At 35.2% G+C, this 15,465-nt stretch overlaps 1 protein-coding gene across 1 annotated transcript in view; it reads left to right on the top strand.

Annotated features, from left to right (window-relative positions):
- The window catches only part of LOC124362875 (serine/threonine-protein kinase Warts), a 58,082-nt gene that overhangs the window by 29,849 nt on the left and 12,768 nt on the right, over positions 1–15,465 (top strand). The window contains exons 4-6 of the mRNA XM_046817741.1: positions 908–2,526; positions 3,926–4,023; positions 11,511–11,689. Coding sequence (XP_046673697.1) covers positions 908–2,526; positions 3,926–4,023; positions 11,511–11,689 — 1,896 coding nt within the window. The remainder of the gene's footprint in view (positions 1–907; positions 2,527–3,925; positions 4,024–11,510; positions 11,690–15,465) is intronic.

The following is a 15,465-nucleotide window of genomic DNA, read 5'->3' on the forward strand; positions in this document are numbered from 1 at the left end:
GAAATTTATTTTATCATAAAAAGGCACATTTTCTAAAACTGCGTGTTCTCCTCTTTAATTTGATATATAATATGTCAGGTTAAAACAATGTCTTCATAATTAAAAACAATTTTTATTACAAAAAACGGCCAGTATACTGAGTAAATTCGATGTTATAGGCTTAGGGTTCAATGTGTTAAGAAATTAAGTCATATTCCTTATCTTATACTTTATCTAAAAGATTATAAATAATATGGTAATTATATCAATTACAATATGGGCTTCGAGTATATAAAGCAACAAATATCTGCACTAAATTTGAATCACTTATTAAAGTGTTTTACACTTGAATGTTTTAAAAATTAAAAGGAGTAACACACCGCATTAAACTTTCTTCTCACACACAGAGTTCACTTATATACAATTGCTTCAAAATATCTAACAGTTTGAATTATGACTGAGTGAGATTACATGTTCAGTGGGTTAAGTAAATATTCGACTATACGACTATACAATTTACTCCTGCTTCCATCATGAATGTGGTATAATAAAATTTAATAGCGAAACGATGATACCAAAATAATTTATAGAGAATTAATAACAGTAACATGTTTTAGCAATCAGTAAATTCTCTATAGGTAAAAACTTGTCCACAAATAGACTTATTTGAAAATTTTATGGATTAGAAATTTGGCTTTAGTTTTCAACTGCATTTTAAGCTCTTCTGTTTAGTTTTATTTTTTATTTTGCTACAAAATACTTTTAAAATATTGTTATCAGAATCAATTGGAAAGAGCCATATTATTTGAGAATCCTCGATACCAAAAAGAATTGAGGTATCAAGTATCAAAATTAACTCATCTCTACAATTTAGTTAAGTAACTATTCATTTTTACACATATTTACATTTAAAATGTGTCTGTTTCAGGCTTATCAAAATTGATCCGTAAACCAAGTCTTGAGAGGGAGCTGAATCTGCACAGAGGCAGTCCAGCGTTAGATAGTGGAGCTGGCAGTTCTCGGTCTGATAGTCCCCGTCAGTCTGTGGAGCACCCGCAGCTCAGCCGGCAGTACTCTCCTGGTGGCTACACGGAGCCCCCACCTCCACCCCCACCACGTAGTGGCTCCACCCCACCCCCGCCTCCACCTCCTCATGCTCCCTATCCTCCCATGCTTAAGCGCATGTCTCCTGCACCTGTTCCTGTAGCAAGAGGTACCAGTCCGGTCGCAGTCACCTCCAGGCAGCCCATGATAGTCCAGAATGGTCCTCAAGTGCAACAGCAACTGTCCCAACAGATACAAGCTTTAAGTTTGTATCCAACCTCATCAGAACCACCCCCTCCATACCCTCTGATACCTCCTTCCCCATCGGCTGCCCCTCCCCCTCCTTCTTATTCTGCATCCATTGCAAATCGTCAGAGTCCTACGCAAGGTTATGACAGGAAAAGTCCCTCGTCCGGTGTATACTCAGGTCCTGCGTCCGCCGGCTCACCAAGCCCCACTCCCACTGTCCCTGCCCCCCTGCAGTGTTGGAGCGCAAGGCAAGCCAAGACTCAGCCTCCCATCATCATGCAATCAGTGAAGAGTACGCAAGTACAGAAACCCATCTTGCAGACTGCGACAGCACCACCACCACCAACAGTTGCGACACAGCCTCCCCCTCCATCCTATGCTTCTTCTATTCAGCAGAAGCAACAGAAGGCGGTGGCTCAACCCCAGCAGGCGTCCGTAAGTGTTGTGACGACTGTACCCACCACAGAGCCACCAAGCTATGCCAGTACAATGCAGGCCCTGGCTGCACAGAGAGGGATGCCTCCACCACCTCCTTACGGAGAAGACAACTTCAGCAGCAATGCAGCGGTGTCAACTGTTGAAAGTACAGTAGCTCCCAGAACGTCTCCAGCTCTTCACCCTCATCCGGTTTTACAGAGAAAGTTTTCTCCAGTTGAATCGAGATCTGAAAGTCCTGTTCAGACAACACCTCCTTTACCACCCACTGCATCCACCTCTGCCACACAAAATGGGGAGAGGAGACAGTTTAAAATTAACCACCAATCACCAATTCCTGAAAGGAAACATATGAGTAAAGAGAAGGAAGAAGAAAGGCGGGATTGTAAAGTGCGAAATTATTCTCCTCAAGCTTTTAAATTCTTCATGGAGCAACATGTTGAAAATGTTATAAAATCACACAAACAACGTGTTTTTAGAAGGCTTCAACTCGAGACTGAAATGGAAAAGATTGGATTGAGTGCTGAAGCACAGTGTCAGATGAGAAAAATGCTGTCTCAAAAAGAATCAAACTATATTAGATTGAAAAGAGCTAAAATGGACAAATCAATGTTTACAAAAATAAAGCCTATTGGAGTTGGAGCCTTTGGTGAAGTAACTCTTGTAAGAAAAATAGACACAAATCATCTTTATGCCATGAAAACTTTGAGGAAAGCTGATGTGCTGAAGAGAAATCAAGTTGCTCATGTAAAAGCTGAAAGAGATATTCTAGCAGAAGCTGACAATGAGTGGGTTGTCAAACTCTACTACTCTTTTCAGGTAATGTACAAGAAATTTTTAGGGCATATATCAATATTGTAATTGTTTATTGGACATTTAAAATTTTGCCAAGAAAATTTACACAAAAATTAAATGGTTTCTATTACTTTTATTACAATAATTTGGTGTACTTTTGATGTGAACTATAGGTTTAAGCATTTGAAGTATTTGCTTTTCTCTAGTTGATTAACCTTACAAAATGAGAATTTTCACAAGTGGAAACTACTGTATGTTACTGGAGTTGGTCAGTCTACTGTCACTGACTGACATTGTAATTTGCTATTGTTACAAGGTTTTAAAAATATTAAAAAAAAATGCTAACTTTCTAAGATTGTACAGTAAATATTAAGAGAGCCAATTTATTATTTTGTTTACAGAGATTAATATAAAGAAAACAACTAAAATTATAAATAAAAAAGAAATGCTTACTGTTTTGTAAACAAATCAGTCTCTTTTGTTTAAATTTGGTACTGCTTCTAAATCTGGGAGTATGACCACACAGACATTTTAATTTTAAGGTCATAATTTCTACTGACAAAGTTTTGGACTGCTTAAAATAACCTATTGTGTAGCAATCGATTATCACAGTCTTTGACACTTACTGATCTGTATAAAGTGGTTCAAGATAATTGAGGTTGTAGTGTATTAAAAAAAATATTTATTATTTAAAATAAAGAATTCACAAGTAACCCTTTCAGTGTAATCAGATATGTAAAAGCATGCATACATGGCCAATATCTGGTTTATATTTTAAATCAAAACATTAATAGTTAGGTGTATTTTATATCAATTCACATTGAAAGTAAATGTTTTTTCTGTTAATAATGTGATATATAGTGACAAACACACCTGATCAATCAGTAACTGTGACAAAATATGATAATGAAATTGGGCAATCATTAACAAGCACTATATTATTTTTATTTTAGTGTTTATGTAATAAAAAATGTGTAGATATATTAAAAATAAAGTGCTCTTTTAGTGTGCTTGGTTTCATTGAGTCATTTGAATTTAAAATATACTAGAGTGATTTAATTTTTGTATTTTTTCTTATAAGAAGTTTTGAATATATTAAATGTTAATAATGTATACATTTTTGCACAGAGCAAAACAAAAACTATAAAAACTTGGGCACTAAATAACAAAGTTTTGACATTTTTTTAATAACTATACAATTGCTAAAAGTGACACTTTTTACATTTTTTGATAACACCTGTTAAAACAACCGTAACACTTTTTACTAGTATTTGAAAAATAAATATCTGGCACTGTAAGAGCTAAAATAATTAATTAAAAATGGAAATCAACCATTTTTAAAATGGTTGGTCAGGGTGTTGTGAATGTGTTATCTTACTAAATAATTTAAAATGTAATGTTTATTTTTTGTCTATGTTTTCAGGATAAAGATAATCTCTACTTTGTCATGGACTACATACCAGGAGGAGATCTGATGTCATTACTCATTAAATTAGGAATTTTTGAAGAGCCATTAGCAAGGTACGTTGATTTAAAGATACAGTAGAGTTCCATTTATCCGATCTTTATATATCTGACATTCCTTTTTACTCAACTCATTATAGTGAAAACAGTGAGCCCTTTTAACTATTTGTACTAGAGGGCAAAAATCAGTTCATTAGGACAATATTGCACTTTGTAATATATACAGTGTGAATTAAAGGTATGGATAACATGTTTTTTTGTGGATAAAGATGGAGGGATGGAATTCTGCACACTCTTCTAGGAAATAGAAGTGATCTTTTTAGTCACTGTTAAAACTTTGCCCAATTCCCCAAAATAGAATTTTGGAATGGAGGGTGTTGTGGCACAAAATGTCAAGACCCATTAAGTGACAACCTTATTTGAAAGGTCTTGATTAAAGAAGAACAGCGGAAACTACAGTTTCTATCTCAACCCGGTACAAATTGGCAGCTCATTGAAATTAATTAAGTTAATAAGAGCATGGAAGGATCCTGCTCAACCTTCAATGGACTAAGATGGAAAAATAAAACTCAGGACACCCCTCTTGGAAACAAAAGCCAACCATTTCCTCAAAATGGGCTCTTTGGTGGTCAGTTTAACATTAAATGTTAATTTTGTAATGTAAAGTTACAGTAGCACTAGTACTTACAATAATGTCAATAAAACAGCTAGAACTTACTAACCTGTGTTTATGAGATGTTCAAACTGCTGTCCCAGGACAGTTTGTCAATGTCCAAGCCTGTTGTAGAAACTTGAAACACCATGCTGTATGAATTCACGTGGGATTTTTTGAATTTCCGCTACTATTCTGTCTCTTTAAGGTCATCAATGCACTGTGGTTTCGTTTTATACATGTTGTTTTTAATGTGACCTAACACAAAGTAGTCAAGATAGTGGAGATAGATCTGGCAATCTTGGTGGCCACTTGATACTTTCTCTTCTGCTTCTCCAGCGATTTGGAGAAATATTGTTTAAATACTTGCGGACATGCAGGCCTTGGTGTGGAAGTGCTCCATCCTGCTGGAATCAAACTTTATTACAGTTGTTGTTTGCTACTGATAGCTAGGTAAACCTGATTTTGTAAAATTTCTTAATACAGGGTGGCTATCCAACCGGGGAAAAAACCGGGAATAAGCCAGGAATCTGATAACCTGAAAATTTTCAAAAGCTGTTTTTTCCGTCTCCAAGAATTTATAAAACCAAGACATAATTTGACAGCTCCTTGAATCAAGAACTAATTAATCTTAAAACATCATTTTACATGACGTGAAGTGTGAAATTGTGAATGAAGATATCCACTAGTGTAGTGGAGTTTATTTTGGTTAGTTCCACACCCTCCCCTTTCCCCTAAATGCATTGCACTAAACAAGCGGCACACATTAAGCATTGACTGCACTACAAACAGGTTTTTTGTGTTTAAATATTATTCAGTCGTCGAAGTGGGGTCTCTGACCAATGTCCAACTTTCTTGAGTGAAAATAGTATTTTGACAAGACGTGTATTAGATAGATAGCATAGGCCTAAAATGGACAGTATTCACTCTATAAACTGGTTTGGGTTTGTTGAATAATATAATCTATTTGACGGTTTGGTTAGAGGTTTGGTATGCAACCCGGTTTTTTGAGTACACCAGAAGTTCAGTTGAATTTTTACCAGGTCTGATAAGTTACTTATTGGAGAAGAAATTAGTGAGTAAACTACAACAAGTAATGCAGGGCATGTTTGTGTCGGAAATGTTGCACAACAATGACAGAATGAGTTGAGGGCTGAGTGGCAGGAGAAACATTTATTATCTAGAATATAAGTGGGATCGTGTGGCCTTGCCACTCACATGTCGTGGCTAGTGTTGAGTGTTCCCCATATGTACAACACAAACATTAAACTTTAACTCGCCGCTCTCCAGTGCTCACCGCCCACTGCTTGTTTTGCGGCCGATGACTCTATGTGTCTATAAATGAGTGTTCCTCACACATGTTCCGATTGGTTTTCAGATCACATTGGCTAAAACAAAGAAAGTAATGTTATGATATCACGGTCACATCTAAACCTCGACTGAACTGTGTTTTCCCTGGCAAAAAATTACACAAGTTTTATGTCCAACTGTAACAATCACGTCTAAACGAGCGCAAGAGCGCTGCCGCGAGTGTCGGTGTCGGCTATTGAAATTTCAATTATAAACATTGCCGAGACATCACAGCCGTCAATGAACAGACTTTGTATTGACACTCAGAAAAATCATAGTTATCTTGTTTATTTGACGTTACCTATTGCTTGTCTGTTTAATGGCTTGAATATAATCGTTTGATACAATTGTAGCAAGTACTTGCGACAGTTGTCGTGAGTAAGATTGCTTGTCTTGTTCGAATTACGCTACAGTAGTTGTACAAATTCTCTCGCAACTTTCCTTGCCAGTGTAAACATAGCTTATGTTGTCGCAGGCTGAAGACTGCAGACGGCCAGCCAAACGAATCAACCACAAATGTCAGTTTTCGTCGTCAGAGCGGGATTGGTTAGACGACGGCTAGAAATTCCGTCATTTCCCTCATCAACTATTTACTTGAATGACTTCCCTGCACATGTGAAGATCGGTCGTACGATTCAAACTGTTCAAACCAAATACGTATTTAAAACGTGTATAAGGAGTCTTAGGAAGACCTAAGGAAGCCCTAGGTCGAGTAAGAGACGCCTCCTCATGTCTACTGTAAACTCAACCCTTCTTTATGGCGCAGAGGTTTGGGCGGGTGTCATGAGGATAAGGCAATACAGTCAAAGCAATACAAAGTCTGTTATCGGTACAGAGAAAAGCAGCACTTAGGGTCGCCTGCGCCTATCACACCATCGGTTCAGCCATGGTGGTCGTGGCTGGGGTGATTCCTATTGATCTGCTGGCCATCGAGTGACAGATCGTCTTTCGGGAGGCTGCCGAGCGGGGTAGAGAGGATGCCTTGGCTGCTGCCAGGTTGGAGACTCTGCAGGTTTGGCAATGGAGGTGGACAGAAGGATCGGACGGTCGCTGGACCTTCCGTCTCATTTGAGAGCTTCAATCCTGGATAGATCATGGCCACAGGGAGATAGATTTCTACCTGTGTCAGTTCCTGACGGGGCACGGTTACTTTAGGAAGTACCTCTACAGAATGGGATGAGTCAGGTCGCCTCGGTGTGCTTACTGCCCGGAGGAAGATGATGATGTTCATCACACCTTCATTGCTTGCGGGCGCTTCATCGAGGCCAGGCAAACGCTCGCCACCACAGTTAGTGATGTTTCGGCAGACACCATTGTGGAGCTGATGCTGCAGAGTGAGGACGCATGGAATGCAGTCACCACTCATGTACATGCGATCCTTCATCAGAAGCGTGAAGGCGGATGCCTGGCTGACACCTAGCTTCCGAAACAAGTAGTTTTGTCCTGGATGGGACATAAGACACACGGACCAGGCAAGATGTCATCCGAAAGGGTTCCGGCCTGGACCCTCCGTGGCCCATAAGGGGGTTTAGTAGGTAGTCTGCAAGGGAGTCCCACACTCCATGCGCAAATGCATTCCCCCTATGTAAAAAAAAATTCCAATATTTAAAAGGAGAATGTAGATGTTAGACTTATAATTTTAAATATATTCATTTCCCTGCAATCTCTGTAAATTACTATGAAGTAACGTGGTAGTCTGTCCTACGGTAGTGCTGTGTCGAAAGTTACTAATTTGTTATCTTTGTTTTTTCCGTATTGGATACATGTATTTTCCAAACATTATAGAAAGGAAAGTTATTAGGTATACACACAAGGAATGTTATATTGACACATTAAAAGACTCAGAGATAAAAACTAAAGAGCTTAAAATAGGTGATAGCGATAAATCTTTACTGAATTTCTCGCATTTTGCTTCTTGCAAACTCAGCTGGTTACTATAAACGGTCACCGTTGCTCTCGTAAGGGTTAAATCAGTATTACAGTTGTTTATTTGGCTTGAAAATTGTCCAGAGAATCGGATATGGGGTAATTTCAGGAATGTAACCCTCCATGGTTTCCCAAATCTTTTTTTTTTTTTATATTTCCCTAGGAGGCAAGATTTCATTTTCTGGTGTACTTTCCCCAACCAGCAACATTTGATCATCATTTAAATTATCTTCAATACAATCTAACTGTGTATAATCCAAATCTTCCACACCAGGGCTAAAGTCTATCTCATTGCCACAGTCTGACAGTTGGTCATTTAGCCAGTCGGCTATTTGGTCACTGCCATTTGACATTGTGATATCTTTATGTTTTATAAACAATAAATAAATGTCTAAAAGTTAGAAATTATAAAAACACTTACCCTAAATTGTTCAAATTATCCATAAAAACAACTAACTTTCACAGATAGGCCTAGGCCTACATCACTCATAAACACACATTCACTAAATTACTACCATTATTATTTGCACTTACTGAAGAATGTAATAGTATTATTTAGGCTCAAAATAATAACCAATACGTCTAGTACCAACAGTACCAACTATAAACGTAATATAAAACAATCAATATTATACAAGATCTAATAAAACACAGTGTAAACACAAGCCGGTCAGCAATAAACAACAACAGACACGATGTATTGGAATATCGCAAGATAGCTGACTGAGTCATCTGTTTGGTTTAGAACAGTTGAATAAAAAAAAAAATTCTGTGAATACAAAAATCAAGAATGGAATGTCCTCTTTCTAACAATATAAAACATCGCTCGAAGTAGTTCAAACTGTCGCTGCTAGATCGCTTAGGCGAATAGGTCTGCACGAAAACGTGGCGTTCACGTGAAACCACCGCAACGGGCTTCGTTAGTCAGCTGTGAATGTCATGTGGAACCACGTTGAAGGGTTAATCTAATTTTATTACTATCAATGTTCCACATTATTCTTTCACAATACAATCCAAATCGTCCTTACTTAGCTCATGAACTAAACGAATTTTGTACACTTTATAACCACTGTCATTTATAACTTTACAAAGTGATATTTGAGATATACCTAATATTTGAGAAACATTTCTTGTTGAAGCATGAGGATCTTCTACAACAGACTGTAAAACGTCAAGTGACAATGCTTTGTTTGTAGCTGATTTTGGTTGTCTAGGTTTGGGGCGGTCTTTAACACTGCCTGTTTCCTGGAAACATTGGATTGTTTTTATAAACTCCTGATTTCGATACAGGGTTTTGATTGGGATAAGTGTCATTAAATAAATTCCTTACTTCACCATAAGATCTTACCCGGTCTCTGTAGCCTTGCACCATCAAGATCATAATACACTCTTGTTCACTTAAACACTCCATTTCAGTTTAACTTATCATAAAAACAATCTTAACTTTGTTAATTACAACCAGAAACTCAACTGATACTGGACTTTCTCAAAACTGATAAAATAAGGGAGGCCTGTCCTGCAGCATGTAATAACTGTAAATAGGTTTTAGTTTTTAAGGAAAGTGGTTGTCTATTGAGTTATTTACCTTCCGAATGTGGATGTTCATCTTTAACCTCAATTTAGTTTTAATTAATTTCAGTGAGCTGCCATTTTGTTCTAGTTGTGATAAAAAGCTGTAGTTCTTTTTTTATCAAGACTTTTCAAATGAGATGTCACTTAATGCGTCTTTACATTTAAATATTTTAATCCACCTCCTCCCCCCAATCCCTTTTTGAGGATATGGGCAAAGTTGTAACAGCGACTAAAAAGTTCACTTCTATTTCCTAGAAAGGTGTTTCTGAGTTCCATCCTTCCATCTTTATCCATAAAAAACTAAACAGAGTGTATCCATACTTTTAATTCACACTGTATACATATATATGTATGATTTAAATAAATATTGAATCACAAAAAGTACTTGCTCCACCAGAACTCGAACCCGGATCTCTCACTTGCCGGGTGAGTGCGCGACCACCACACCACAGAGCCCTTACTTTTTACCGTTCAATTATTTTGTATTTGTCATTTCTGTCACGTTTGAATTAATAACCAAACTAACATATGATCGGAAGACCAAATACCTGTCAAACGACTTTTATTTACAGTTATTAAATTTGTATAAATGACAATTGCTCCTTTGCTTTGCAAAGCTGTTTTGGTTGTACCAGGTGATTGTTCTTCCTTATCCCTTAGCTGTTTCAGTTATTCTATAGTAGGTGGTTAGTCAGTTAATAAGTAAATAAAGTATACAGGGAATCCTGTAAATTGATGGCCAACATTTTACCAGGGTATTCAATGGGTCATAATAAATCATTTTTGTCATATTATGTATCAATCTTGCTTGATTTTCTATCTTTCTGTCCATGTGGGGCTTAAATAAATGATGGATAGATTGGCAGTGTTACCAACACAATGTATATATATATATATATATATATATATTATACCATTGAACATTATTATACCACTAACTTTCAATTAAAGCTGTTGCTTGGGTTACAGAACTAAAATTACATGTGCCAGAAGAATCCGTTCTACCTCGTCAAATCTTTTAGCTCTGACAAAGTAAACTGCAAAGTATTAACATGTAACTATAACTCTACTCATATATAAATGTTACCCATGGCTGTTTAATTTAAATTTAAAACTCGCCAGCTGTGGTCATGTTTTTGGAATATTATAAACAGACTTGATCATCCTCGCAAACTAGCATCTTTATATTTATTAGCCACTTCACTGAGCTTTCTTGACTTAAAGTTATCAGTGATTTATTGGAAAAAAATAGTTGTTTGCAGTCGTTATCATAAAAAGACACATTTAAATCAATTTTCTTGATAAAATTTAGAGAACTATCATTCATTAAAGCAACTGATAGAGTTTCTGTTCCCTACACTAGTTTTGCTCAAAAACAAACTACCAGAACTTGGAATGGTAAAAGTCAAAGAGAGAACATCCAGTTCCTGTTGCATAATAATCCATAATGAAATCCATAAGCAATCAAAATTTATCATTCAGGCTGTTGGCAAAATTTTCCTTCTTGGTCTGTCAAGGACAAATTTAGAAATGTTGTATGAAGTTTCATTTCTTTAAAACAAAATTGAGTTCGATGAGGATGCATATCCTTCCATGGGATTTGGCCAAGTGAAACTAGGCCTAACTTTCCTCATGATATCTTGAGAATGAATTGAGCTATATATTTAAATGTATTTATTTTGTTATCACAAGAAGGCTGGCATCATTTCTCTGTTTGTCTGTGCAGAACATCTCCAGACCCAATTTCGTTTTCTGCTCTGATGGGTTTCTGCAAACACTTTTATTAAAAGTTTACTTGCTTTTTTAAGTAGAAACAAGTACAAATGATTATGTTTTCATTTGATATCTCTTGTTGCATCACATTTAAACTGTAACAAATGTAAATAATAGTAATTTTTTTAATTTTATTGAACCCGAATTTTAACAAAATATTTGATTTAATATTATAATGCAATACAATTTATAATAGCATCATTTTTTTTACTGGAGCATACGATTAAAAATATTAATGAGTTTATAAACAAACTGTTCGATGTTGTTTCAGGTTTTATATAGCAGAGCTAACTTGTGCTGTGGAAAGTGTTCATAAAATGGGGTTTATTCATAGGGACATTAAACCAGACAACATTTTAATTGATAGAGACGGTCATATAAAATTGACAGATTTTGGTCTATGTACTGGATTTCGTTGGACGCACAACTCAAAGTATTATCAACGTAATGGTAAGTATATATCTCCAAAAGTAGTTTGAATTTATTCTATGAAATGATGTAATAATTTTGGTATGTTGAGTTAAATATTTATTACATTAGTTGCGATATAGTACTATTAGTAATTCTACACTAATATTGTTTTGTAATTGTTTTTGCCCAGTTCTTGGTGATAGGTGAAGGGTAACAGTTTTCTCTTTGGAAAATAACAATAAAAAGTTAATTTCTTTTAGACTTGTATTCTAAATACCCATGCTCTTTTTGCTTGTGATGTTGATTTTTACAATGTATGTGGTAAGAGTTGGATAATTTGGGGTCAGTAGGGGTAGCACAATTATTTTTCTACAGAATTGTAAATCAACCCCCTTCTTTTGAATTGTTACAGGGTTGTTTATGCAAATTATTGTCAAGACTTTATTGTTTGTTGAAGATGGAGCTTGTATTGACTATCCTTAATTTAATCACTATATTGAGAACACTCTAATCAATACTAATAACTTTTTTTATGTGAGGCTTTTCGATAGCAACGCTATCTTCATCAGACACATCACAAAAGTAAATACAAAAAGTAAAATTGTTTTTAATAATAGTTAGACATATGTGATTTTAATATTCATTTGTGTGGCGTAGTATGTAAAGTAAAATAAAATCATTACTGGAATTATACTATTAAACATTGTAATATTGAATTTTGTATTGGTCCATCTTCTTTGATTTAATAAATCTTCTGTATTCTGCATATAAACACTCTATCACAAGAAAGATTTTAAAAATTAACCTTTGTTTTTTTTAAACTTAGAACAAAATTAATTTAAAAATTTCAAACAAATTTCTAAATACATTTAGTTGAATCTTTGATTAAAGTGATTCTTAAAGTGATTAATCAAACCGAAAGAAATTTTTAAATATTTTCATATTTAAAGTTGTAATTGTAAAGATTTCATATCATGTAACTAAACAAATTAAAGCCATATTTTTTAGTATAAAAATTGTGTATGCAAATTCTGTGGCGTTCTTTTTATTGTTATATCAGGCAACATTTTGTTTGAAATCGTGTTTCATAGCTTATATATTTGAGAAGCTTATAAACAGGTTTAAGAGTGAAATATAGTATTTATTTAATGTCATTGCACACCATTTTAACTGAAAAATTCAAGTTTTTAACCCTCATACTGGTCAGTAACTAGAATCTACTCGGAGTGTCGTGTTTGATTTCACTACATATTAAAGTAACCATTTACAAAATTAATGCCAACAAATTTATTATGTGTATGTTCCTAAAGAATTGTGCTATAAAAACAGTTAGTCATATTTAAAAGAATGAGGCTGGTTAATTAAATAAAGTATATATATATATATATATATATATTATATATATAATATATATATATATATATATATATATATATACATATATATATATATATAATATATATATATATATATATATATACCATATAATATATATACCATATATATTAATGCTTAGATTTTACATAGTAATTAAGCTCCTAATGTAAGCCAACATGAGGAAATTTTTGGTCTGTGAGAATGAAAGCTACATCACTAAGGAAATCAGTTTGTTGTGATTTGGAGGTTTTTACATTACTTTTATTTTTCCATATTAAAAATAATTCTATTGAACAGCCGCAATCAAATGGTTCTGTTCTGGCCATCGACTAGTTCTTAGTTGTTTGTTTTTGGTGAAATTGAGGTATTTACTTGAGTATTTGTATGATGTATTTGTTACTAGTTTGGAAAAAGAAGAAAAAATTTATTTGTTTAGCAGCAGGCCCGTTTTTGACCCTGCCAGCACCCTAGGCACAACTAATAGTAGCGCCCTTTTCACACCACTGCCAGTCGATTACTTCCCCCTCGCCTACTCCATAAATTTAGTCTGAAATGCCAGTTTTGGTTCGGGAAGGACTTGATGTTCCTTAACTCAACTATACAGTTTCTCCTTAATTTTCTTCCGAGAGCATTTACGTTATCCACCACCCATGGACCCTCCGTGTCCCAGACTGGCAACTGGTACCGTGAGGTATCTAGCTGACCTCCATCTGGTGGGAATGCGGGTGGCGTACCTCACAGCATCACACACCACCCACCCTCCTTGCTTGTAATTTTAAGTATTTACATTATTTGTCTAATCTAATTTTCTTTGAATTGTTTTTGGTTTGTTAGAACTGGTTTGCCACTAGACTAGATACTCATACAATAGGTTTTTTCTGGATTTTCGTGTTGCAAAGTCATCAATAATTTTGTTGTAATCTAATTTCAAAGTAATGTCGTTTTGGGTGCACAACAACAATAAACCATTCAGCTTTTCATCAATCATTCATTGGTGATCTAATTTCTGACTTGACTCTTGACTCTCAGCATCAAGTGTTACTCAGTGGTTACTGTTACCCAGACCGTCTTGTGTTACTCAGTGGTTTATTCAATAACTTTCTCTGATCTTGTTTTGATTTTCCTTCAGTACTCTTTTTTCAACATGACTTTTGAGAACGTTCCACCTGTAAGTAGATGCAGAGAATAAACCATACAGGTCTTGTAGGAATAAAAAATATGGTAGCTTCTGGACATGCTTTCTCGGCAGCAAAACTCCCACCTAGGTTTAGTGAGTGAGCTACACATTATACATACTCAACAGGATTTTTACTTTTAATCATTGCCTGAAGACCTGAGTATATGCCCGACATTTTGGATGCATTGTTGTAATTTTTTCCACGACAGTAAACTGAGGGTTGCTTCTTCCAAACTTCCAGATTTGTGGCATACACTGGATAAGAGTTGTAGCAGGCATTTGTTGACACAAACATTGGTCAGGTCACAAACATGCCGAAGTACTACAGCTAGTTGGTCAGTGTTCAACGCGTTTGGGGTGGACTCTATGATAGAGAAAAATAACGAGCTTGTTTGATTTCATCTAAGATTTATCTCAGTACTTCATAATCTCGATACGTTTAAAATTGAGCAAGAAATGGAACAATTTACCTATCAGCTCAAGACAGTGTAGAAAGTACGCCAGCGTGGCAGAAAAGGGTGCTCAGCGGGTTGTGTGACTGGCAGACGCCATGACAGTGTCAAGCTGCAGATGCCACACCGAGCGGCTGTAATTGGGTTGAGTGTAGGCAGTAGCGCAACCGTGCATGCAAATACGTACAACCACCGCAATTTTTTTCATTTTTAATATTTTGTCACTCCCAAAAAAATGCCCATTGTCCTGCGCCTTAGGCACATGCCTATTCGGTAAAATGGGGAGTGTTGTATATCAATCAAAAAGTAAGCTGGATTGATATACCTGGATTCTCAGCTATTACACAACATTAAAATTATTATCTATACGTTTTTTACAAAATTCCTGTACTCATGCATTACAACATACATTTTTAATATTTATACCACAATAAATTAGGAGTTATATCTAGAAAATGTATTTTTTTAGTCCCTGAAAATAGGTTTGCATTTTTGTTAATTCAATGCCTTTTTATAATTCTTAGTATACAATATTTTTATTTCATATTTTCATAAAATGTTTTACAATGTCTTACTTTTGGATTTATTTACTAATTAATTATTGGCTATCTTAATTTATTGAATACAAATTGTTGGTATAAATTAAAGTTGGGTTTTTACAACATTTTTTAACAATAACGGGTAATTTTAATACACAAAATATTATTAAAGAAAGTAAAAAAAACACATGTACAAGAAGTATATTTTTGAGTGAACATGCCTGAGAGTGGTTTATAAAAACCTTTTGTAAATCAGGCAACATAAGCCTG

Source organism: Homalodisca vitripennis, chromosome 5 (assembly GCF_021130785.1).
Source record: "Homalodisca vitripennis isolate AUS2020 chromosome 5, UT_GWSS_2.1, whole genome shotgun sequence".
Lineage (NCBI taxonomy): Eukaryota > Metazoa > Arthropoda > Insecta > Hemiptera > Cicadellidae > Homalodisca > Homalodisca vitripennis.